At 37.6% G+C, this 27,969-nt stretch overlaps 1 protein-coding gene and 1 long non-coding RNA gene across 9 annotated transcripts in view; one reads left to right on the top strand and one right to left on the bottom strand.

Annotated features, from left to right (window-relative positions):
* Positions 1–27,969, bottom strand: part of LOC308066847 — a 125,277-nt gene that overhangs the window by 46,547 nt on the left and 50,761 nt on the right. The window lies entirely within an intron of this gene.
* FGF7 (fibroblast growth factor 7) overlaps positions 36–27,969 on the top strand; it is a 57,717-nt gene continuing 29,783 nt past the window's right edge. For all 6 annotated transcript variants that reach the window (XM_080394683.1, XM_080394687.1, XM_080394684.1 and 3 more), the window contains exon 1: positions 36–27,921. Coding sequence is in view for 2 of the 6 variants with exons in the window: in XM_080394682.1 (XP_080250808.1) it covers positions 27,857–27,921 (65 nt within the window). In the remaining 4 variants the exon portion in view is untranslated. The remainder of the gene's footprint in view (positions 27,922–27,969) is intronic.

Genomic DNA, 27,969 nt, shown 5'->3' on the forward strand with positions numbered 1-27,969 from the left:
TTTGTCAATAAATGTCAAATAGATGTCAAATTGACAAATGTCAATAAAGGATATTATCAAACAAACTGTCTGAAAATAATAACAGAACAGACTAGGAACTTCTACATACATATTAAAAAAATATTTATGGAGAAAATCTTTTTTTAAACTAAGACTTTTTTCACCAAAACAAAGTACTGTACTACATAATGGTGATATCAATATAAGGAGGGATTAGAATTTCTGACAAAGACTGATGGCAATGACCTAATGTTTTGGGAGACCATTCTCCACTTCAAGCAGGAAAACTGCAGACTACAATAGGGATAAGACCAAGTCCTTGGCATGGAATATAAATACCTGCAAGCAAGCTCGAGTAATTTTAAAATCAATGTAGTGTTTTATGCACAGTCATTTTAAAAATAATCAAGGTGTGTGATGAAGTTTTATCAAGAAAGAACCTAGTGAATCCCATTTTAAACTGTAATTTACTACAATCACATTCTTACCTTAATCTGATTAATTCTTATATAAGGCTAAAGCATCTTCCTTTTGTGAACATTGAAAGTGGTAAAATACGGTAGGAAGGAGAGTTAAAAAAAAAAAAAAAATCATATAAAACTTGTAAAACCAACCCCGCACAAATACAGGTTATAAAAGGAAAAGTCCAGCATAAATGCAGCACTACTCAAATCCACTGTCAATATAATCTACACAAAGTTAAAGATTACATGTATGTCTGAATTTGTGTACTTTTGTAAAAAAAGAACCCAAACACCACCTAAAATCCCTCAAACTGCAGATCAGTTGAGAAAAATCCCCTTGTTTTGCAGCTTATTTTCTCCAGTTACATGTATTGTTGTTTTCTCTCCATAATCTTCTATATTCTGGTACTGCCACTATGTTGGTAACTCTGCTCTGTAGAGCATTTTAGTAGCACAGTTCATAAATATGAACTGAAACATGGCTTTTGTTAGCGAGCTACCTATAGTATGCTCCTTTTAATGTCAGAAGTATGTAAAGCAAACCTCAAGATTTTGAATTCCTTTAGCATATCACTTCTACATTCACAATCTTCACCTGCCATATATTTCCTATCTTCAAGCAGATCTCTGCAAATTGTATCCTCGGCTAACAAATATGTAAAGATCGTACAGTTTCACTTTCTGGCAATACAAAAATATTGCTGTCTTCCTGTTTTTCTGACATCCCTTCTCATCATGTAGCATCTTCTTGATACTGTAGGATACACATCACACTTTCAGTGAAATGTTAATAAACCAGATCTCCCCTTACTACATTTTCCACATTTTTTTCCCAAATTGCTACGCAAAGAGATTTCACTACAGATGAATCAGTTCATGAAAAACGGTGCCAAGAAGGTTATTTAATCCACTTTCTGTGCCTTAAAAGATTAAAGTACATTATTGGGAATGTAAAGATTTGTTGATTCATTGGAAACTAGACAACATCTTACTAACACTAGCAATAAACCACAAGTCCTTAGCTCTGCTTGTCTTGGATGTTTTTAAGACTACTATTACTAATCCTATATTCCTAGAGTGGTAGGAAGTACAGAGTAAATACCCGGTTCCACAAGACTGACGTCTTTCTGCCCACCTGTCCCCACCCTGCCTGCCTACTGAAGTGAAAAAAATAAAGCCCTAAAATGCAGGTATGTGCCTATTCAACTTTTTGCCATTTGAATGGGGCACATGCTGATGGGATTTCGCCTGTGCACCACACAGAAACGTTACACTTTACGCAGCGCACACATGTTGTCCAAGTGCAAGCCTTACGTTCAACAAAGCTCCCCCTGTAATTTTTTTTACAGTAGCAAATGAGTAAAACCATTAGTGGACAAATGGAGCACATAAGCATGACATGCTGAATTTTTTAGAGACATCTCTGGTGCCCTGATGTCCATTCAGAACAGCTAGTATAGAAAGCTGCTCACTTCTCGAAGGTCTTGGAACAAACAAGCAAAAGTTCTAACTTGCAGTTTTACAGTAAGTTGTCAGGCATCCATGAAGACAAAGCCAGATCTTAACTGGGCAAGTACATCTTAGCCACAGGTTGTAAAGTAGACACAGATGTACAAAACTATCAAGACAGGAAAACAAAAGTTTGGAAGAACAGTGAGAAGAGCTTTACATTTTTGCATAACAGGAAATCCACTGAACAAAAAGGAATTACAAATAACCACTAACATGCCTCATTTGCCTTAAAGAAATACAAAAGCTCCTAAAATGAGAAATAACATCATCGAATAAGAACCACAAAGTGAAGAATTTTATTTCAATAAAAGTCTTTGAACACTGCAGCTCAGCGCACAGAGAAGATTATGGAGTTGAAGACAAAGAACTGCTAAAATAGAACTGAAATGAAAGCCAAGATGAAATAACCTACTCAAGTTCTGATGCTGGCAGACAAACACCATTCAAAAAAAGTTTTCCGGCAACGACAATTATCCCATAGGGCTTCAAAACACTTCATATATTCACAAGAAGAATACGTGTGAGAATAACGTTCCAGACTGCTGAAAATTAGCAAAAGGGGGAAAGAGGTATCAAGCACTTCCAGGTCAGTTAATCTGAATTCTTAGAAAGATGTTAGAATACACGTGGGAAGAAAGGTTGCTTAACACTGAGATATGCTGGTTTGGGGGCAAACATCTCCAGGAGCCTGCATCTCATGAGCTTTCTTTTTGCACACAGATTGTGTAGTCATCCACCTTTTTCCAAGCCCTGCTATATGCACAGTCATAGGAATCTCAGTTCTTCACGGTTTCAGAAGCATTTAGGAGAGACTTGTAGAAAAAGAAAGATCCGTGACAGTGACATATATAAAATCCATAGTTACTGGAAAGTAACTCTTCCCTTTTTTCACTTGTCCTTTTTACACCGTAACTGAGGAGACAGTACTCCCTTCCAGAAGCTCAATAATAATTTCAAAGTCTGTCCAAGAGTTCTCTTAGCAAAGCAGTGATTCAAGGAATGAGAATGAGGCATTGTATTTGAGCACAGAGCTTCAGGAAAGCATAATGCAGCTCCACATAGCTGTACTGCAGAGATGTGAAGTGGAGAAATTCTTCGGCCACATCCTTGTTGCAGTAAACTCTTCCTGGAGCAGGTCTAATCACCAACGAAGAAAATAATTTTGATTGCCTCACAGCAATTCTTCCCTTGGCCCACCATTTAAGTGGTCATTGCCTCTGCAGAGATGTGTGTGGTCACATCTCAGCAATAAAACCAATTTAAGATATTGAAAAGAGTTGTTTTACAGACATAGCTCAGGACATGCTGACACCAATGAACATAGAAACACTTTAGTCCCAAGATGTGAACTTAAGAAAGAAAATGGATAAAGTAATGTCCTGACTCAAACTGAATTATAATCTAACCTTTCTCACAATGTGGTGTTCAGACATATGCTATCTGGGAATAACTTAGGTGTGCTGTACGACAGTCTACCCCTGTATGCAGAAGTGACAGGCATGAAAAAATACTGCTATGGAAAGGTGCAGCAGCAGGCAGGTGGAAAAGGGCCTGGAAAGGCTGATAAACAGAAATAACAAATTTAGATGTCACTGGTGCAGGGTACGTCTGAGGAGGAAACACCCTCACACCAGGAACAGAGAAGATGGAGAGCTCCCCTGATGGGTTACTGAGGGCAGAAGTTGTGCTGCTTATTAAAACCAGAAGTGATCTCAAATCCCTGCAGTGCTGTCCTGCTGTGCAGTAGGGTTCTCCCTGGAAAAAAGAAACTGGGCAGAGTGGAACAGGATTGGTAACCAACAAGATGAGGCTAAAGAAAAGCTACTGTCGTCAAAAATGGTGCCAGATGATCGGAAAGGAGGAAAGGATACCAAAGACCACGAACACTTTCTTCTTCTACCTTGATCCTCAAAGGATCCCAATGTCCCAGGCTCAGTGAGACAGGGAGAGGCAGTATCCAGCCAGTTTGCCAGCCTAGAGAGAACAGCCGTGGAAAAGTCACACCTTGGAACACAGCTGAGCCCTGCAGCCTGATAAGCCTACTTAAAGAGGGCTTTGTTGACAAGACCAGAGTAGAATGTGCATCGCTGCTCATCTGTCAGAACAGAAAGGAGCACAGGATTACTACTGATACCCCTTCTTCCTTCACTGTGACCACCAAGCTCAGTGACACTGCCATAAACGTGCCATCAGAGGCCACACCTAAACACATCTCAACATCTCCTGAATTGCTGTCTCTGTCAATATTATGATTACAATTGGATCTAAAGTAGGGCCTGCCTGTCTGAAAGCTGACATTTTCCAAATTACATCATTTGGTTTAATTAAAATCCTGCTTCTTCCCACAAGCTTTTCTCATTTGTGTTACACATGAACACTAGGTGCTCAAACTCTTGAGAAACAAACTTAACAAGATGGTCAGTACGTCAACAGGACTTTTTTTTATAACTCATATGACCTCACCCATCAATCCTTATGAGCAACACAAAAATAATAGCTCTGAGGTTAATTCCTCTTCCTTTTACATTTCTCTGTAGGTAAGTCCAGAAACCATTTAAACAGACATAAGTGATTAAAAAGAATTAATAAAACTTAAAGAAGACTTAATCAAGAATAACCAAGACTAGACAAATCCTGATTTTGACAAGCTTCTCATCAAGAGAATTAACATTCATTTACAATCCACTGATGGACAGTTTAACTAAAGGCACAGTATACCCTGAAGAACCTTTTTATTGCTGACCGTAATACTTGGATTAAAATTAGCACAGCATGATTTTTAAATCCCAAATTGAGTCTGCAGGGAAGGCAGTTAAAAAAAGGGGTTGTTTTTTTTTTTTACTTGCAAACTGAGCAAACTTGATCTGGAAGTCATTAACAGATAATAAACATAACCTTCCCCCACTCACTCCCAAGATGCCATCTCTACAGTCACTTTTCAGAATACAGTTGTGTTTTTACAACATGTCATCCTACAGAGAAGAGCTGCGCAGGCTTTCGTTTTATCTGATTTCTCCCTTAGCGCTGAAGAATTAGTGCCTTCTCTTCAACAGGCCTCGGTTCTAACAAGGAGAAAGAAGCGGAGTGAACGGAGAAGGAAAAAGTGGGTTTGCATAGTGAAATATGTTACTAAATGCTCTTTAGGATGACAAAAGCCTTTCTGAACAGAAAGTAAAAAATTACAGCTGGTCAATTTTAAAGCATGCTGCCTTAAACAGATACTTAATACACCTAGCCAGTTATCTCGTAGACAATAGTAAGTAAAGAGACTAGCCACTACTCACAAGGCCGTTTCTTAAAGAAAACTTCAAAAGTAGCTTTGGATATTTTAAACTATTCTTGTCACATGAAGTATCTGCATCCTCTTGGTGTTCAAAAGCAGCTGGTTCGTTTTGCATAACAGCCTTGTAAAATAAACTGTAATCTGTTTTGCTGCATCATTACTGGCCATAGTCTACTATCATCAGGCTGGGTGTGGAGGTGCACCATGTTTTACTTCTTGCTTTCCAAGTATAAATAATTTGAAAACAGTAGCATTGATGAGCTAAGTAAACATATTAAATAAATACAACTAAAATTAAAAAATAGATCATTAAAAATAATGATTCTGTTAACTGCTGCAATAAATCTAATTTAGTATCTCAAATTTGTTAAGCTTTTTACAGTCAACATGGAAAAAACTAGACCAACCTTTCTCGTTAAAATGGGAAACGCTGCCTCTGATCACCTGAACGGAGAACAACATTGCTGTATGAAGTGCTGCCACTTCTAACTTTTGAAGCTTTCTTTTGCAGATATACAAGAATCATGACAATACTTTTCAAAATTTTCCAATTTCAAAGCAAGAAACAGGAGATCATTATAGGAGCAGTTCTATCGCCATCCTGGTCCAGAGACATGAGGTAAAGTTTCTGAGGAGGAGAACCTGTTGTATCACATTTTGATCCACAAGCTTTTATTTTGTCATCAAAGAGAGATGAACAGTTTATCCTCTTTCCTCACTGTGTAAATGACTCAAAATTAGACACGGTGCAAACATCATGTCACCTGCTTCTCCAGTTTGAAATTATCTACATTACTGGTTGTCTGAGCATCAGAGAAAAATGGATTTGTTAAAAGAAGAAAGGATTGGTGACCCAAGAGAGATTAAAGGGAAAGAAATTCAGTACGGAAGGGATTAAGTGCAGGGTAAATAAACCACAAAGCAAGATGTCAGACAGAGGCTGAACGTTCAAAATTTTATGTTCAAGAAGAGGTCAACGGTAGAAGGATATTTCAAAATGTGACCAACCCATCATTCTGACACCAGTGCAAAAGAACAACTTCAACAACCATCAGATATCCCTTAATTTCTCCGAATCTTCTCAAAATCTTGAAGGGAAAAAATGAGAGAAAGATGGCTTTCTAAGCAAACCTGTGGAGCTAAGGTGTGCAGGCTCTGCCTACAAATGGAATTAGATAATTTAAAACTCAAGAAGATTTCCTATCAGTTCCTTATTTGAACACAGAATCTATAGATTAGGTTTTCTGCTCATCACTGGATGAAAAAAACTTCAAAAGTTAAAATGAACATATCGCGAGCTTGTATGACTAAAAATCACTAGAGCTCTAAATGCTACATCTGCTTTACTATACTTGAAAATCTGACTTCTCTCAGTAGAAAAAAAATAAGACATATCTGGATTGTTTCCTGTTATAACAGAAAAATACAAGAATAGCTGTACTCGGTCAGACCAAAGGTACATAGAACGCACTATCCCACTTCCAGCTCTGACCAACATCAGATGCCTAAGGAAGACTAAGAACGTGGCAAGCACATAGTGATATTTCCACAGAAATCTCTCTTGGCCACAAGCATTTTGTGGCTCAGGAACCAGAGGTAGTCACTCTAATAGCTCTGTACGAGTTTCTTCCGAGTAGTTCAGTAATCTTTGAAACTTTTTAAAATTTAGCATCCACAGTACCCTTTCATGCTTAACAGTATTGTATGAAGAACAGAATATTTCTATTTTCTTTTAATCTGATAAAACGCTAGTCTCATTTGCTTTAAAATTAGGAAATAATCAGAGAACTTCTCGTAACATATAAAACCTTGCAACAGACAGCTGGAGACTTCTGTATATTAAGACATTTTGCAAACAGAAAGCTGTTCTCCCAAAATGTCCTCTGGCAGAAGGAACTGAGGTTCCTTTTCCCGATTCTGCTCATTTAATCTTCCCAAACTACTGGATAAGAATGTCTATTTTCTGGATTCAATATTTTTAAGTTCTTACACTATAACCAAAACTTTTAATAGCAGTTTTGTCAAATATTTTAATGTTAGACTATATTTTTCCAAGGCATGATTTTACAGCGCTATTTAGCCAGATGAAGATCAGCTGTTCTCCCTAACTTTGTATAAATTACTGTAAAAAAATGAACTTCTCTGCAGACCAAGATACCAAGATGCACAACTGTTAAAGTGCACCTCACATATCTCAGTCTTTAAATAAAGCAATGACACCTCACTGAACTCAGTCCTTAAGCAAAACAAATAGCTTAGAAGTTCAAGTAAACAGCGTTTCTCAGTAGCTATTCACTCTAAGACACGGTTAGTATATAGCAATTTAAAGTCTACTCTTCTCAGTAGCACTAGTGGAAGGAAAAGAGACAGAATGAGCAAAAAACCCTGGATCAGAAGGGCAGCTGTGATCCACAAGAAAATTCAGGATTCACCTAGACCTGTTCCTAAGAAAACTATTCCTTCATTGGGACCATTAGCTTTACACAGATGTTCTTTCAACAAAACATTGGACATCCACAATTATCTAGGAAAACCAGAGACTAAATTATACAGAAATGCATTATGCTGAAAACAAAGGCCACTTAGAACGACAAACTAGTCTGTCGCCCAAAGTGTACAGACATGGTCAAGTGTTACCTGGCATGCAGGTAAGAACAATCAAATAATGTTAAAATGTTGCGGGGCAAGCCAGCTATGACAATATATCTTCTTGCTGCTAGCCCTGCTGCCCAGACTACTGCTTCTACAGAACCAACACTGTTGCTATCAGTAGAAGGATTTATTCCCTTTTTCCTTCAATCACCACTGCCCCCCCACCCCTAATTACTTTGTTTCTTAGAAGCCAAATTTTATTGTACAAGACATAATGAATTCATAAAAACCACCTGGATTTAAGTGATCACCTTGATCCTTGAAAAAATAATTCTGCCTCTCAAGCAAGTGTGGGTAACCTGTCACGCTAGGTTATTTTAGATAGGCCACATCACAGTGGCATAGCGACTGCACTGCTCCCAAGTGGAGAGTGGTTTCAGGAACAAGGTTCCTGGAAGTCTTCAGAGACCATTGCAAATTATATGCTGCATATAAGCAAATTATATCACATGAACAATATATACTCCTTACCTCATGAACGAGTATCTAAGTAGCCACATACTAGTGCCTGTCAATGCTTTCATCACACCAGAAATATCAGCAATATCTAGAAGTGCATATAACGTTCATAGTTAGCATCTACTACTTTGAATCATCTGCTTCTGGAGAACGAGCAATTGGAAGTTCATGTACTTTCAGTAGTATTACTGTTATCTCACCTTTAGTGTAATCTCCTGTACACAATTAGGAAACAGTATGGAAACCTACCAAATGGCTATATTATGTCCTAACAAAATACAGCAGTAACAGTAAGAACTTAAAACAAACGTGATGGGATTAGCTCAGATACTGTCTTTCTCAATATCTTGCCGACATCCTATCTCACCAGTATCTTAATATGCGGTGGGAAAGAATGAAATGTTGTGTTGCTGGCTGAATGACCTGAAAGCATCTTGAGTAATATTCAGAATAGATCAGTTAAAGAGAAGACAAACAGGCCACCCAGAAAGTCAAACACCATGTCTTGCCTCCAGAATATTCTTCCTCTTCTGCAGCGTAAGGTAGTAATTGGATCGGAGCTTGGCTTTAACATCTGCTGCTGGTTGAGATCTCCGACTGGCTTTTCCAGCTTCAATCTGAGATACATTTTGAATGTTATTAATTCTGATGACCTAGTGTCAAAGTCTGATAGAAAGAGTGATCTGGTTGCATTATCTTCCAGTATTTAATATCAGTTCTGGGTATAAACAGCTGGAAACAATATCACATTTGCTACAATAAATTTTCAGAGGAATTTGTTGAAAATCTCTCATATCTACAAAGAACTGATTTAGAACATAGACTTACAAATTGAAGGTGTGCAGAGGAAAAGCCACATGAGCAAACTGCTCAAGATGAGCACCTAATCAGGTTATACAGAACATATTCAGAAGTGAGGTGACACACCATATTGTCTAGGTACAATTTTATCCCAAACCCTGAATCCAAATTTTTTCAATTAAAATGAAGTAGAGCCAGATTATCTCATATTTACTTTTTAGTAATCATTAAGGTGTGGATGGGTTCTGCATTACCTCTCCAATGCAGCCAGATGCTTAGCATGCAGAAATTTAGAATGAACTCCGAGCCTGCTTTGGTAGCGTGCACAAATTGTACTATATAAGTTTTTAATTTGCTGGGGTTTTTCCAGCTTAAATGAAAGCATTTATCCCTTAAAAATGTTTTTTATTATTTTGATTTAAAAATCAGAGTATCTATGCTGTCATTGTAGTAGCATGCCATGAAACACCCACAGATCAAAGTAAGAAATGAAAGATTATTAACAGTTGAAAGTGAGGCTTTATTTATAATTACCTTGTAAAAAAAGTATGACCCAATTGTGACGGGTCCCATCCCCCCTGCCCCTTTTATGAGATAAGGCAAATGGCAGTTGCACGCATATCTAGGTAATTCCACTAGTAGTGTGAGCACTGACAGAGAGATTACATGGTGGATGAATGTTTCCAGAACCTTTCTCAGCAGTATTTCCATGCTGAAAGAAAAAACCCTCTATTTTCAGCTGGGGAGATACTAGCAAAATATTTCAATCATCTAGAGCAGCAGATTTTAGGGCATAGAAGTGGACTCAGTCCACCATGAAAATAAATTTGCTGTCTTTTTTTTATTGGTCACCAAACAATCCATATAAAGTGCTTTGCATATTTTTGCATGGTAGAATAGTAACAGGAGTAGAAATATGTATATTCTTTCTGTCTGATTAAATACTGCATGTAACCCCGTGACTAACAACAGAAGCAGTATTGACAAGAAAAAGCTGATGTATTTTTAATATGGTGGCAAACTTTTTTTATACATGAGTCTCAAAAAAATGGTTAGTGATACCTTGGTCATTCAAATTCGCATGCATGCAAAAAAACCCCACCCCAAAACACAGGTACAGAAATTCTGTCCCCCATTACTGCCATTCAGATTTCAAGACACTTTTGATAGAAAAGAGCAACTTCCAAGAGGCTTTAGGAATTCAGCTTACTTCCATTTTTTCAATAAATGATGAAACAATCTAAGGCCTTTCTATTCTCTGAGGCTATTTGAGGATTAGAAAGAGGAAGGAGCTAAGATTCTGGTTCTAATTATTACGGTATTTTTGAATGAACAACTATCAGGTGATGAGGACCTGGTAACACTTTTAATACATTCCCCGATTTTTGAAGATGGAAGCAGAAAAGTACCAGTGCTGTAGGCAGAACTCAGATCTTTCTGAGGTGTATCTTTTTTAGTCAGTGTAAATACCTAAAACTACCTAGAACTGTTTCTTTCCTCAAAGTGTTTATGTAACGTCTGGAAAATTTGGTCTTCTAGATCATTTTCTCTTTCACAGTAATGGAAAGCCCACTTTTCTTTTTTTTGTTCCTGTCTGCTTGAATACCAGAACATGGCTGGTAAATCTTAATCCTTCGTTAATTAATTATTGCCACTTATACAGCAAACAGTGCTTTTAGATCACCATCAGAGGAAGAGTTTATTAAAAATATGCGTTCTTAGGATACATTCGACTTGAACGCTACAAATTTATTCATATTATTTTGAGGGTCTGGCACTTAAGTTTATATGTAATTAATTTTTGAATACAGAAATCAACATTGAGCAAAGATAACATGTACTTTTATATCTATTTCGGTCTCATGCTTGAAAATAGCATTAGGTGTTAAAACTTTGATTGTACTTGTCTTCAGTGTCACAGTAAAGGAAAAGCATTATAATAAAGCTAATCAGCAAAGATTTACATTCCTGCAAATGATAGTATCTCTGGCTGTAACAATTAGCAGCTTCATTAGTGCAGTTATTGCTGCTTCTAAATTGAAAGTTAGAACTGCAATTCTTCAAAAGATGGACAATAAACGACAGATCACCTTTTTTTTCCCCCCCCATGCAAAACTGCATCTTGCTTTTTATCACCTAAACCACAGAAAGCCAGTTTTGGTTAATAAAAATGAATGTCTAAAATGAGGGTTATGAATAAGAAATCATTTGAGCTTTGCTCCTTATCTCTAGTACTGCTCACTAAACTATACCAATTTATAACAGAACATCTGAATTCCCAAAATTTTTTGGTCTAAAACTGCAGTAACAGCAGCAAAGAAGAATAATTGACTTTTTATTATTTTGTTAAATTTAATCAGGACTGGGAAAGTGCCATGCTCCGAGTCCTTGAATACACTGGTTACTGCTGCCCAGAGGGCACTAGAAATGCATCTCCATTTAAAAAGCAGACGAGTTGCCACACACACAAATGTCTTCTCAAAATAGCAAAAAGCTTCAACAGGTGCAGTTGGGCAGGGAATTGCATGCACACACAGGCATGTGGCAGAGGATCTAGCAGGAGTCCAGCTCTATGACATCAGGCACCCTCCTACAATTTGAAACTTTATCTCCAAATATTTAATGTACACATTTATCTGTTTGCAATTAAAAAAAAAAAAAAGACTAGGTCAAACTCCAAACTGACTCATCTCTTCAAGAAGGTGCCAGAATGATTTATCCTGGCAAGCAATACAACTTACTGAATCCATACCAGCCCTAAATCATTTGTCATTCCTGTGAACAGATTAAAACAACTAGAAAAAATTAAACAGAAAAGCTGCATAACAGTCTTTTGCGAGAGAAGACAAAAGCGACATTTTAAACTTAGGTTACAAAAGATTTCCCATATTATGAAATACGGGATAAATTATACAATGAATTCAGAATTAACTTTAATTTCCTTAGACTAAGCATGAAAACAATACATTGATTTTAGAAACTCATTCTGTGATAGTGTTTAATTTTAAAACAAATCTGGCCTATTCCAAGAGTAGTTAATCGAGAGGGATTGATTTCTGACAGCTGTTACTCTTTGAAAAGCTAATATCTAGGAATTTTGTATTGGCTTGAAAAGGCATCTGTTTCTAGAATGTGTAAAGCTTTCATAAAGCAGAGATAATTTATCTGCTTTCATTTTGTACAATAAAGCTGCTCTTAATATTCTTATCTTATAATATTGGATGTTAAATAGAGTGACTTTATCGTACCATCAGTTTTTAAGCACAATCATTGAAGTCAGGTGGGTTTTCTGTTCCAGAACTGAGGAATTATATGGTCCGGTATCATCTTACCTTTTAGTGGGAAAGTGAGAGAAAACTAATGGTGTGTAACTGCATAAAATGAAACTCTAAAGGCTGCATTATGCCACTGATTCATAAATAGTTTGCCCACTGAAAAAATAAATTAGGAATTTTATTTTATAAACTACACTTAAATCTCATTCTATCGTAGATTTATTAAAACTTATTACCTTGCTTGACTAACTACCTGAAGAAAGTGAGTTCATGCCAAACATTTCTTTCAGCCTCCCTCCTACCCACCCTGCATCTTTACTCCTTTATTCAGCAAAATTCCACATTGGCACTATGCACACGGAAAGGACAATTTTAGCAAACCAGCTGTTTCTTGAGCCAAAGGAAAAATTGAACTGTTTTGCATAAACAGTACAGTAGCATCTTCCAAAACAGGTAGAGCTAATGATTTTTAGTGGGAAAGGGAGGGGAAGTGTTCTGATAAAATCTGGCAAAAAGAGCATCTGTTCTGATACTGAGGTCAAGGGGAGAGATACATGCTTGAGCTGCAGCTGGCTGAGCAATATATTGGGGGGTGGGCTGGGCAGAAAGGTAGTTCTCAAAAGTCACGGAAGTTCCATGACCTACCATTTACTGAGCCTTTATCCATTCTGGGAATGTTTTATTTGACAACACACATACTATTCCTAAATACATGTACGTATAAAACTGAACATATATGATCTTTCATAATAGTACAAAAAAGGGAAAATTATGATGACAAGGGGAAAATAAGAAAGTGAAACACACACTCCAAGATACAGCTTAAGCGGTTGCTCTCATTCTGAAAACTCCTGCAGTAAGGAAACTCCTGAACTTAACTCCAAGATCTATGGCTACCTCATTTCATACCCTTGGAAAACGTACACCTCTCCTTTATACCGCAGTTTCCCCAGCTATGAGCCCACATTACAAGGACTTTCTCTGTTATTTCTTCAGAACGACTGCTCCTTGCATATATGACTCTTGGTATGGAGTTCATAAACGTTTTTCTGAAGAAAAGCGTCAAGTTTCAGAAATCATACATTTACATATTGGGAAGCTTTTTTTCTTTTTTGTTATTTACACAGTTATCCCCAAGTATCCTGAAAGCATTTATACAACTCAGCTAGAAGTTAAATTTTGATACGTATGAGAAAAATACCAGAGGAAGGTACTTGAAGACCTTAAGGATACAGAAATTAAACAAACATCTGGAAAGACAAATTTGGTTTGTATTCAGGATATAATTTCAACACCAGAAACATTAGCCAAGTGCACACCATCTATGACCTGAAAAGCATCCCAGGCTGGAAATTGTTTCAGCACCCACAGCTTGAAACTGGCTACCAGGGAAATCTAAAAGTACCAGACAGACACCACTTCTTCAGTAGAAACAAAAGTATTTTTTGACTCATGAGAGTCCTTTCAAAATGGAACATTCTAAAGATCAGACTGGTTTATAAACTACAGCTGAAATTCTGAAATTATATAGTGTCAAAATAGGAGTAGAAGTCAAACAAATAATAAAATCCAGTTCACCAAAGTAACATTTAAGAGAATCTTCCATCTTTCCATTCTTTTCAATTCTATAATTTTCCCCTAAGCAAAGTTATTTCTTTAGTTTTTTATAACATTTGGCAGAGAAATATAATAGCTCCACAACATGATGAAGGTTCCAAAGTACTTCTGCATGTAGCAGGTAGTAATATTTCCATTTATCTACCACTGAAATGCATCCACGTCTACCAAGAATAAAGCATCAGTTCAAATGAGAGCAGTGAATAGCACTTGACAATCTTATGGAGGTTCTCTCTTGTAAATAGGTAATTGAAAATATAACATGTCACCAGTTTAACTAACTCCATGTTTCAAGATGATGGAACAAAGCTATTCAAGACATTTCTTCTGCTGACATAGGGCTGCAATACTATATATACCCTGCACTTGTTCCTGGCTTATTTAAAAATGCAAACCAAAAGCTTTAGTGATGAGAGATATTGTGGATCCCCTGCTCTAATGTGTAGTCATTGGATATCCCTGACCTGATATTCTGACCCCAAGCACAGATTATTTACAGAAGTTCAGACACAGCATTTCAAAAGCTTAGCTCCTCTAAAATTCACATTGCTTTGCTCTGATGTTCTATATAATTTAGTTCTTTAGAGCTGCAAGAGAAATAGCTTATTTTCCTCCAAAAAATGAAATCAACGAAGTGCCAAGACATTAATCCATTAATCAGTTGTCTCAAGATAGGAAAGCAAACTAATAAAACAAATTAAGAGGAGTACTTACAGAACTAGAGAACCCTACTGCCGACTTTAATCTCTGTACCTCCTTCATGCTCTGCTACCAAGAACACAGACCTTGAGGAGAACTCTGCTAACAGCGACTGCAGTTACAGTCCTCAAAGACATAACCAATCCTGTCTAAAAAGTGTTTTTTTAATTTTAATTTTTCTTTTTATTTCAGGCTTTAATTTTTCCTAAAACCAGGTTAGAGCAGGAAAACGTAGAGGTCATGAACTCAAACTTTCACTTGGAAGTTTAGTCTCTAATATAATTAATGTATAACACTGTCATCCTGCCAAGAATGTCACTCCCAATTTGATCAAACTGGTATTAAATTTGACCTTCCAATTTAGAATATGCTACATCCTGCTTCAGTGAGAAACTTTGCTGAACCAGAGTCAAGGGAGAAGCAGGTATATATTAAAGTGACAGTTCCAGAAGTAATTTGAAGGGTGAATGAAAGGTTTAGATTGAGTACTCTGTTATCAGAGCTTTCTCAATAAGTAAGAGTGTGTTCTTCCCACCTCTCAGTTATTTCTAAAGGAGAGCTTCTTCAGGTTGTTCCGCAATGTTCTGGAAGTCTAATCTGGAGTTGGTACCAGAATGGATAGACTTTAAAGTAAGTGGCAAAGCAAATACGAATGTAATCGAGATAGGTCCACACTTCAACCAGGCCTCGCCTTGTCACGTAAGGTATCGGAGCCTGCTGTTTCACTGGACTGTTGCAAACTCATGTGAAAACTGCAGGGATCTCATGTTTCAGTTTTATGTAATTGCTAAGGTACGTATGGATGCATTAGTCAGAGAAATGATAGCAGCCTCTCCTCTTTGTTGCTGGCTCAAACAGAGACAAGAAATACAGAAAACAAGTCCTACCGCTTGAAGGTTGTTTGGCAACCTATTTGAAATGGCAGGGCTCGGTTTAGCTGCTAGCACACAGTTTTGTAATAAAATAACCACTGTTGCTTTCTGGCAGGCTTATCATATATGCCAAATAGTGAATCAAGTAACAAAGTAAAGAAAAACAAGGCAAAAACCTCCAACCCTACCACCTCTAGAGACAGAACTGCATTAAATAAGAGGCAGAACAAGTCTACATGTAAACTAGTGCTGGGGCTGCTTTACTCAATCTTTGTCAACTGATTACTCTAGTTGCCACAACAGTCAGTTATTGCACTTTGCATAAGTACTAAAATGCTCAAACACTTCAGAAAAAAACCCAGGAATTCCTGACAGTTCGAAGGGTTCGCCTATGCGGATGTCAGATATATTCCTCTGTTATTAGGACCCAGGGTGAGTTTAATCTACAAAGAGATCAGTTGGCCTACATCATTAACACACTTCTACAAACAGTGGATAAAACAGTTTTAAATTACCAGAAGTTGCATCATTATGGATTATTATTTTAGCATTGTTAGCCTTCTATAATATGATGTTGCTCCCTCTGGAATACTGATTAAAATAGGAACCAGATGTGCTTTTCATGACCAGATTGAAAAAGATAAACAACCAGAAAATCAATTCAAATAAAAAGGATGCCCTGGGGGTATTTCTCAAAACTGAAGAGGGAGAGCATACGTATCTTTTAGAAGGGTGGGGTAGGAACTGAAGAACACTTAAAACCAGAACTCTCTTTTTTCCCAAAAAAATCCCTAAGAAACATGAAACAACCTAGTTCTTCAGACACCTATTTTGATAATACTCCAATGCACCATTATCTTACAATTGGGTGCACCAGCCAATGCTAACACAAAGAAAATTTGGTATTTTCAGTTTTGCTCAGTAATCCACAAGAAATAAACTGGGGCGGGGGGGGGGGGGGGGGGGAGCGCGCGCGGGGAGAAAGAAAAAAAGGACTAATTTACATTTAGACCTCAGCATTTTACAGGAATACCACTTTGGTTTACTGGCCTGGAAGCATGATAAGAAGTTTCAAAAAAAAAAAATAAAAAATTCGCTATCTTCAACTCCAGAAAGCCACTAAATGGAAGACTTCTTTTCACACCAATCCTGACGCGAGCTCTTTTTGTGCTAAATGCAGGCCAGTGTAACTTAACGGTACTGTTTCACAGAGCAGACTAGCTCCTTCTTTTTGTGCATTAGATAAAAGCAACATTTCCATTCACAAAGCAAAAGGGATCACAAATCACAAAGGAAATTGCAGGACCAATCCTCCATGCCACAGCTTCTGCTACAATCAGTGTGGCCCTACTGAAGCTGTATTTTTTTCCCCTGCACATTTACATCCAGGCCAGGAACCAGAGACCACTGATGAGGGTGGCAGTCTCCTTCGACAAGCACAGAGAAGAATGGATTTCTTCACTTTGGTAGGGAAAATAAAGATTATAACAATAACTAAAAAAAAGAAGGATGTCTTTCTCACTTACCTACCTTATCCCACTTATCTACCAACCTCCCAGGTTGGCCCTGCTCAGCACCAACTGTAATCACTGCTGTCCCAGTCACACCAGATCATTTTGCTTCAGCTGAGAGTAACTTCAAGCAGGAAAAGCATAGGTCACACAATCAGGCCTGCAAAACCTGGCTTGAAATAGCACACCATATATAGAGGCAGAAGAAATATCTTATTTCTACTATTCATGAACACTTTTGGGTATCAGTATCTTATTCTTTGTGTGAACAAAGCTTTGTCACCACATGGTATAGTAATTACTCCATCCCTTCACTGCAGATTACCAAAGCCAAAATATATTGCATATTCATTATATTCACCAAAAACTTAGAAATGAAAGATTCCATGCAGTACAGCCTAACACACATTTGATTTGCCATGTAACGTTATTTCTTTTAGATACGGTTTGAAAAAGCATCAGACAGAAGAAGAGAGCACCTTCTTAAAATTACACCAGGACACTAGACCTTGTCTCTGGGGGTCCCCTATTTCTGTTCCTCCCCAGGTCACACACCTCTCTCCCTCTTTCTGGGAGTCCCCCAGATTTTTTCCATTATTTCTTCGTTTCCACTGCTTTTAATGCTCCTAATTTCCCTCTTCACATAGCTGGTTCTCCATTCTCTTCCACATGCCAGCACCTGCTTGCACATTAACAGCCCCCTTGGGATACTTGAGGACACCCATTATGACTTTCATGCAAAAAGTTTACCAAGTCTGCGTACTCAGACAAAAACCCACATCAGAGGCAGTCTTTGTGGATGTTGAAAGACTGGTGGTGGATCAAAGTTCTATTCTTTGAGACATCCTCTCCTATGTTTTGAGATACTGGTGCCTGTAACTATTACAGAGATGATTAGAAGAATATTAAGTAAAATTCTTTACATTGAAGAAAAAGGCAGAAGTACCTTGACTTGACATTGCAAACACCCCTCTCTGGAGGCCTAAGAAACACTATTTCCACAGAGCAAAATATGTGTAATGGAATAAATGATATCTTTAGGGTTTCTGTAAAAGTTTTGTGATCCTACACTTTCTCCTCCTCACACTACAAACTGTGCCCATCAGTTATAACTATCAACTCCAATATCAGAAGAAAACCAAGACTGTGAAGTCAAGCACTCTGAACTTGTGAAATACCAGAATTAACATTGCTCATGTAACCTTACCTCAACTTTTGTGTGTACAGAAGTGATCTCTCTTTACATTTTTTTTTCCCTTTTTTTTTTTCTGACAGCTGTACAACCAGAGACTCCTGTAACAGGGATATTATTGCTGATTAAGTAATGGCTATCAAAATCATGTTGATATTGGGGATTACTGATAAAACCTCAAAGTCCTCATAGAAGAGTCTAAGAACTGGAACAAGCCCCTAGATTTTAGGATACATTGAAAGAGATGTCTTTTCTTTCACAGGCTTCTCAATCAGAAGATATAAAAAGTTTTAGTCACCAACAGGAACAATCAGGAAGGGCACAGCCCATTTACTTGACCAGAAATAATAATCTGTAACTCAAGATTAAAGAATACATGTTAAATCTGATAAACTATTCATCAGAGACTTTTTAGAGACCAAGAATTCATACCAGATACTGCCAACGCATTGTTCACATCTAACAATGCTATGAAACAAACAAGTAAACAACAGCATGATCTTCAGGGAGGAATTTTATTGAAATGTGGTTAACTAGCAAAAAACTGCTTGTCAAAATTCTTTAAAAAAGCTTTTCAGTAACTTTTCTTAAGTATTTATATCATCTTATTCTGTGGTTTTCAGTCAACTAGATAAAAACAAAACAAAAACAAAAAAACCCACAAAAAAACCCCAAACCTTGTTCGGTTGACTGCCATGTTCTGTACCTTAGCACAGTAACTTCAGCACTGAAGCTGATCCACCTACTCACTGTGCAAAAAGTTGTTACTAAAACTTTTGTTTCTGGGGGAAAAGAGGAGTTTGAGGTAGGGTTTTTGCTTGTTTTGGGGGGGGGGTTTATTGTTTTATTTTTCATTTAGAAAGTATCAGGAAAAATCAACCTGGTGTACTTATGGAATAGACATGAAAATCTTCTAGATATGAATAGATATGATAACCTTCTTCCCTGTGAGGGTGGCAAGGTGCTGGCCCAGGCTGCCCAGAGCAGCTGTGGATGCCCCATCCCTGGCAGTGCCCAAGGCCAGGCTGGACGGGGCTGGGAGCAACCTGGGCTGGTGGGAGGGGTCCCTGCCCCTGGTGGGGGGTTGGAGCTAGATGGTATTTAAGGTCCCTTCTCAACCCAAACCATTCTCTGAAAAGCAATTTTCAGGGTATTAGTAATTTATGAATTGTTTGATGGACTTACTATATGATTTACTGTGGCCAACAGTCTCCAAAATCACATTATTTCTACTGCCTAAGTAAATAACAAGCATTCTTAGAATCAGCTATTCCTCAAAATTCTTTTCACACACATACCACAGTTTTCCACCCATGATGTACAAGGCAAGGTAATTTGTACTGTTTACGTCCTTGAAGCAAAAGGGTTGTATTCATATATTCTGCTGACAAAGTTAGCTCAAAAAAAGTTTTCTACTACAGAAAAGGTCTCTTGCAGTAACATGCTGTCAAGTATGGCAGAGCCAACAGAGATGCAAGAGATACAAACTAGACAGATACTGCAGATGCACTCAACCCAATTTCATAAAAAGCTGATAACAAGAAATTACTGCTACACTAGACAAATCCCTATCAGGGAATCAAGTTTCCTCTCCTCTATTATAGGATTAAAAAAAAATACACAGATCCCATCGTCCTAGCTTTTCTCCCCCCCCCCCCTTTCTCTCCATCACATCCCAAATGTTCTGCATTCCAGCCTCACATAACAGTAATATTTAGGTTTGGGTGGAGAATACTTTCGTTGCAATGGGCAGCCTTTGTCAAAAGTAAGTGGAAAAAACTAGCAAATGGAATTAATGTTAAAAGGGTAGAAATTATTTTCATGGTAATTATGATAAGCAAGGTAAGACAGGAGTAAAGAGGCAGATCAGAATAACACCAATTTCGATTAAGATCTGTTTCAAAGCCTGACCTTCATCAGTTGCTGACAAAATTCAAACCTTGCTGATGCCACAAGCCAGGCAAACAACCATCTAACACGGCAACAGCTGCAGTGGGAGACATTTAAACTCTTGGAAGTACAGCTGTTCACTGATAGAAAGGATCATTCCTTCAATCTACAGAACTACATGTACAAAGGAGCAGGATGGTGCTATTCACTTGCAATACAAGCTATCTGGTAATCCTCAGTCTAGGCATATTTAAATTACAGTCGGTTTGAAATCAATAGCGTCCAGTCTTGCCTAACTCTCTTGCAGGAGTTCTTAAAGAAATTGCAGTTTTGACAGTCTGAGTTTTTCCTGCTACTTCGAGTGCAAAGATATTTTGACAGTTTCTTTTCTTCTTTTTATAATTAGAAAAACTGTCTCACCGGTCCATGCCTGCCCACACTAGATGCCTCAGGAATGATGCTGACATGCTTGTTCTCACCCTCCACTTGATACGGTGAATTGCACTCAGATCCCTAGCACTTTGCATCCCCCCTTCACACCCTTACTAGATTATCAAATGACTATTCTGGCCTGAATTTACACAGATTTAAAGTAGGATATCATGGACTTCATTATCAGTAAGTGAGGGAATGGAAAAAGTGAGGAAATGTGGTGGAGCTCACTCCATAAACCGATTACTAACACAGATTCTCTAGTAAAGACAGGCTTTCATTAGATTCTCTCAGTTCAGCAAATGCTTATCTACCATTCAAATGGTAAACAGCTGGAAAGCCTTACATTTTTGTGACTAAGTGGTGTCCCTGTCTCTGACAAATGAGTAATAAATAACGCAATCATTACAGAGAATTGCTCTTGTTCTGAATCTACTGGTGAGTTTTTAACTCTCTGCAAACAGCACAGCTTTGCAGGGGAACAGGATGCTTTTCCCCCCACATTATTTTGCTTTTAGAACACATGTAATAATAGGCCATATAATTAGCCGAAGTTTAGGAAAGGTCTTACTCCAGCTGTTTCCTAAAATCAAGTATTAAATATACAGTAGTAATCCAGTAGCATTTCTGCCACAGACAGTCTCATGTTTTGTTATTTTGCATTTGTACTGACTGTACCAAAGTGCTTTATTGTCTACATTGCATAGGAAAGAGCAAGTCACTGAAAAAAATGTCTAGTTAAGTCTCAAGACTCAGGACACTTGCAAATAACATAGAACCATAAAGAAGAAATCTACGTTAAATATCAGGTGAAATCCTGGACTTGCTGAAGTATATACAGAGATGCCAAGAGCTTACTTTGGTCACATTGATTTGGTGGTGTCTATGAGTATGTACTATGATACAGACTATTTTTTTTATCATATTTTTTTTCTTCACAAGTTCCCTCCCTGATTTCATGCACAAGATGGATAACTAGCATTTTATACCTTTTGAATATTTTACTTTACAGCACTAATGATGTTTCAATGTAGAGTGTGTATATGTGTGAGTCTAGGTTTTTAAAATTCCATTACAGGAACACCTTTACACCTACAGCATGCAATAGGGGCAGTACGTATTGGATCTATCATGCCTATTTAATTGGAGAAACTCAGAGCTGTAGAGGGCAGCTGTAAGCACACAGAGGCACCTAATATTTTGGGCCACATCAAAAGATTTGCAATGTAGGCCCATGGGCAGCTGAAGAAATTGCTTCTCTAAAGCTCCATTTCACTTGAGGATTTTGGAAATGCTCCCGATTTATTTTCCTTGTCTACTGACTCAGAACCTCCACACTTCGGTCCCTGTCCCTTCCTGGCATTTCCCCAGTTCCTGTCTGAACTTAGCCTCTTCAGTGCTGGCCTCTCTTTTCCTCTGCACATTCCTGGGAGTGCCCAACCCAAATCTCGTAATTACTACCCAAAGCATTTCCCCCAAATTCTGACCAGTCGTTCTCTCTTCTTGCAAAGCCAGCTCACTCTCAGATGAGTTACAGACTGCCTTAACACATAGGCATGTAAGGTTACCTACTGCTAAGTGATACCGCAAGTCCTTTCATTACATACAGGTATAGATCTCTTGTAAGATGTTAAGTCATGTGCCACTATACTTGCTGTACATGCTTTCTGATCCTTTTAACAGTCTTTTCTTCCTGCCTTTAACTGGTAGCATCTTTACATCACAAAATGCAGTGCTTAGTGCACTGTCATTTAACTAGATGTGTAGTTACTGGAAGTCTCTAACAATTTCAGCTTTATTGTGGTTTAATCAAGGAGTGTAACTTGTGGTGCAAATCAAAGAGGACCATATCATTTGCACAGTGTAGTTCTTTTCCATTAACTACAGATATAAAAAAATATTTGAACATGAGGATAATTTTCCATTCTCATGAGGTATACAGGTAGTATTAGCAGGTCAATGAAGTCACAGTTTTAAAACTATTAAAAAAAAAAAAAGGCTGAAAACTGTCCTCCAATCTGCCTTTTGGTGGACTCCAATTAGGAGGAACTAAAATTGTTTTCAAAGATTAAGAGTAGCAGATAGACAGTGTAATAATGAGTACATACTATCAAGGCAACAAAGCTTTATTCTTCCTGTAGATATTACTGATAAATTATTTTTATATGGTCCATAAAACTTTTAATGATCAAATATAGTAATAGTTACACTATATATGGACCTATGTGGTGTTAAAAATGGCTAGCTTGTTTGACCACTTAAGAAAAAAACGACAGAAGTAACCTGCATAATCCAGTCTTGATCTATATGCAATATTCATATCTATGTAAAGCTACAATCTGAGTTAAAAGCCAAACATGAATAGCTTGTTTTAGTATTTATTGTTACTAAGGTAAAATTTAAGTATTACATGTGAAGTCATAAGAACAATAGTTTTATGCGAGTTTTTAGGAAGATACTTCAGCAATGTTCCACAACTCTAGGTCTTAAGGTTTATTCTTATCCAACCATCTGTGTACATGAAGAGATATACACTTTTTTTTAAAATTTAAAAAAAGAATATATTTAAGATCAAGCAGAAGAAAGAACTACATGGTAAGTATTTTGGTAAAATCTTAATACAAACATATGGATTCACTTCTGAGAAAAACCTCTGAACTTCATACCTGGCAAGATAAACTTCAGTATTTTTTCATATCAGTTCTGTATTTTTCATATCTCCACTGAAAATGTACTGTTACAATTCAATTCTGTGACAACATCTTAGGTTATGATAAGCACAATCTGAGTGTCCAGATGTCATCACAAGTAGGACTCCCTGAAGCTGAGGGTTATCACGCTATGAATAACAAGGAGACCTATCATAACCATATACTGTGCCAACTCCATCCAGAAAGGAAGGAACACATCAGACTACTATCACATTTTGTTGTTCCATCTCCTTCAAAACTCAGTGTCATGATAGTCCATTGTCCTAGTGAAAAGAGCCTGGATGGCTTTACCTTGTACTACTGACTGAGCTAAGGTATTCCCAGCCTTTGATTTCCCTAAAATGAGCTACATAAAAAATACATTTCCTGTAGCTAATTAACAAAGAAAAAAGGAAGATGTTGTATAGTTGTCAACTATTTGATAGTTTGGGTTGGGTTTTTTGTTAATTTGTTTTGGTTTTAATATCTATTGCATCCCATTCTAATTTTCCTGTAGATTTAAATCAGCTCAATATGATGTGGATGAATACAAGGAAACAAAGAAATGAATAATGTTTAAGGGATCGGTTTTGAAAATTGCTAGGAAAAATTTATTGTCATCTTTTCAACATGATTTTTATAACACATACCAGTTATGAAAACCAAAAAGACATTCTTATAGCCAGACAAAGGATTCATAATTATCCTTTGTAATCTTAAAGTTACACTTAAGTTTAAAACCTGAAAAGATAAATCCAAACTGAAATGTCATATTCTCAATCTCTCTTGATTTTACTGCTTTGTTAAACAAGTTTATTTTGTATGCATGTTGCAGTGCTTTTCAGATATCAGTGTTGACGAAACATTTGCACAAACAGAAGCACTTTTCTTGTATCTTTTGCATGTAGCAAAAGTTAACCTTGATCTAATCTGGATTTCTGAGACCAGGGAACTAAGGATAAGGATTTAAACATAAGAACTTTTAGCACTTCATATCTGCAGAATTTTTTTCCGTAGGACTTTCCAATCCCATTTTAACTATTGCTGCAGGGCATTAAAACCCAACATCTTAGTTTTACAGTCTGATACAGAGATTTTTATCTTCTACGGTCTTAAATTCTGAAAGTTCTGGAAGGTGTTCTAAAGCACTTTTTAAATGGATGGGGGAACAAGGAGCACCAGAATGACAGCTTCTTAGTAAGTATGTGTTGCCCTGAGGGTAAGCTGGAAGTTTTTTTAAAAAATGTTGCATTCATGACCCAATGCCAAACCTAGGCTGTACATATTACAAACAGCCAGCCTGGAGATGAGGAAAGCATGGATCCCTACAGTTATGTTTTAATCTAAAAAGACAAAAAGTAATTTCCTATATGAGGGAAAAGGGAATAGACTTTATTAAGCTGTTTCCATTTGAAATGGAGGCCCATGTACAACCTTCATAATCGGAAGCAAAGTGCTTGCAATTCATTTCCACTTTTTTCTTTATAGTGTGCGCACTGTGGACAACGGACTGCTGCCAGCTAGGAAGCAGGAACCAATGCACAGGTTAACGTAAAGGGGGCAGGCTTAAATGTTAAAAAGGATGGTTTACAGCACGTGCATTTTGCATGTTTTCATGTTTCGTGTGGGCTTGATACCTTAACACATTCCTTTAAATACAACCTCGCTAAAGAAATGCAAGAATCGCTAGGCATTTTAGGTGGACAATTTCTATGTAACCTTAAGGACTTGCTTGTGACTGCATTTCCAAAGCCCTGGGCATGCCCATTTGTAAGAAGATAGAGGAAGAAGTGCCAGTCGAGCTAAATTTCCCATAAAACTAAACCAGTTCAGTTTGAGAGAGATACTAGTTATGTTTGGTTTAAACTCAAGTAGGTTGGACGATTCAAGGGATCAGGGATTTATGCAATGAATCCAGACTTGTAATCAAGATGGCATCCTTTCACGAAAAAGTATGCAATTGAACTTCTATATCAAGACATAAAACCATGATCAAATAAAACTGCAGTTAAAGCATTGTGGAAAGAAGTTTTTCTATAATTAGAAAATGTGAGGATATGAATGTTATCAGCAGTAATTAAAGATTAACTGCATTGTTCAGTGACTAAACTTAGAGCTAGTGCCTTCTTTAAACTGCTTTTCATCTGTTCTAAATACAAAACTTCATGAAGATCTGAACTAAGTACCACTTACAAACCACACTTACAGCAAGTGATTTATTTTTTCAGAGCCAAGAGAAATACATGCCTCTGCCTGGACCACGAGTAGCTCCAACTTTCTGGAAACAAAACCTCAGGTATGTATTTTTCCTCCTGTTACCAACTGTCAGAAACCATAAGTTAGTAAGGAAAAAGAAAAATTAAAACCAGCGTGGATCCGAAAGTGAAAGTTGGTATTGCACATAAAAGATGCAGGATATTTACAAAAACATTTTCACTTGCATCCTGCTTTGCCGAGTAAAAGACAGATTACCTTTTATCCTCGATTGCTTTCTTTATAATACGCAACAGATAAGCCTTTTGAATGCCACAAATTTTTTTCATTGCTATCATTCTGAATTCAGACTGTGGAATGGATCAGAGAACATACTGATAAATCCAGCATATGTACTGGCAGAAACCCCAACTGGGATAAATCACTTCAGTCCCCGCTTCTTGTCAGCGTGGTGGTCATGGGCTGACAAGATACAAGTCAAACTGGAAATAGCTGTAATCACAGTTTACAAGGGTTAACTCAATGACAGCCACTTCTTTGTGTGCCTACTTCAGGCATCCAGCCTGTGAAAGCCCTAAGCACCATACTTTTCTTGTGGTAAAGGTGCATATATTAAGCCTTTTGCTGAACTAAGAAAATTAGGCTAAGCCACAGAATCTGCGGAACAGCCTAATATGCTGAAATGGAGATAATGACATAAAAAGTTGATTGACTTCGGACTTCGAGTGAAAACTGTTTAAAAAAAAAAAAAGGAAAAAAAACCAGAATGCAAAGCAAGTGACAAATGGGATTAATTCCAGTGAGCACCGAGAAGGGAGTGGAGGATGTGAAGGAAGGAAATGCCTCATTCTGTTTTTGCGCATAGGAAAGCCTGAGTAATACAAGGTTGCCTGGTGCCATACACCTTTATGCTCATTTTGGATCACTCCAGCGAAAACCCGCAATTTGCTGAGCCCCCCCCTACCACAAGGTGGCACATCTGTACGCCCCATGATTTTTAGCTGCCTCTACAGTTCCAGCTTAACTGCCTCCACAGTTTACTTCATTTTTAAGAAGTAACTGTTTCCCATTTCTACAGAGAGGAAGGAGTGGGGGTGGGATAATAGCAAGGAACGATAAACTGCATTATACTATCAAGTGCAGACAACTAAAGGTAAGTAAACTATTCTTAGTATGTGGATTAATTCCAAACTTTCCTTGTTACCATTATTTACTAAAGGGTCTGAGGTGTATTCACATCAACAACGTGGAAATCAAACAGGAGAAGGCACAACAGAAAACTTAAGCTTCAGTATTTTTTACAAATACATTGACCAGAATCTCAACAGAATTTAAGTGTGAAATGGCACGCGGACTTTGGATAGCAGACTGGTGCCGAAGATGGAAATAAGCATACAGAAGGAGAACACTAGGTATATCTACACATTATTTTGATGGTATTTGAAGCCTGCTGGTCACCCGTTGGTTGGTATGCAGTATAAGGGGGTTTCTTGCATTGCTGCCACTTTTCCTTGTGTTGTGAGTTTCAAGAAGTAATAACAATGTAGGCTAAGGAAAGCTGTGCTCTAGCAGTAATTTTTCCTACATGCTGATAAAGGTTTGAAATTTCCAAAATACATTCTCATTTTCACCTAGTGGCTGATGAAAGAAAAATCTCAGCGCAGTTAATTCTTCTTTTCAAGTCCATGATCTAAAAATATACTGCGTGATCTATAATGGCCACAGCGCACCCTTCTCCACAGTACATAATGGACCCACATGTTTCACATATCCATCAGAAAGGCACTGAGCAGACCACGAATCCACCAAACTGCAGAAGAGATTTGCAAGCAAACTGAGATAAGGGTGTGAGTACAAAAGAGAAGAATTTTTTAAGGACAGAAACATACTGACCTAAATCAAAGCACAGAAACACTAGCTAGCATGCAAAGCAATTCTACCCACACACTGCAGAATATATGTTTTTAGAAAGTGGATTCTTGGAGATTTAAAGTATAAACTATGTACATAGCTCCCTCTGATGACCATTGGACACGATACAATGCAAGGCTCCTTTTATTTTTGTTCGTGTATTCAACTGACAGCTGACTGGTTAAATTCTAATTGCTTCCAAGTGAGGTCAGCAAAGGTATTTATCGAAAAGGACTGAACAACAGGCTCAACACACACACATGCACGCGCACGCATAAGCACATACACACCATCTCTCCAGCGCGTTGATTTATGGAAACAATTATAATTCTAGTGGAGCCTTTCTGAGCTGAGAAAGTTTGTAGCTACAGTAGAGTGTCTCATGTTGCAAAAAGCAGACAACAGAAATGGAGTACTTGAATATCCAGCTCTTATCAACAGGAACAAGTAAGTTATCTGTCCTTTACAAGAGCATTCAACAGTTTCTAATAGCTA

This window comes from Falco punctatus (genome assembly GCF_963210335.1).
Source record: "Falco punctatus genome assembly, chromosome: 7".
Classification (NCBI taxonomy): Eukaryota; Metazoa; Chordata; class Aves; order Falconiformes; family Falconidae; genus Falco; species Falco punctatus.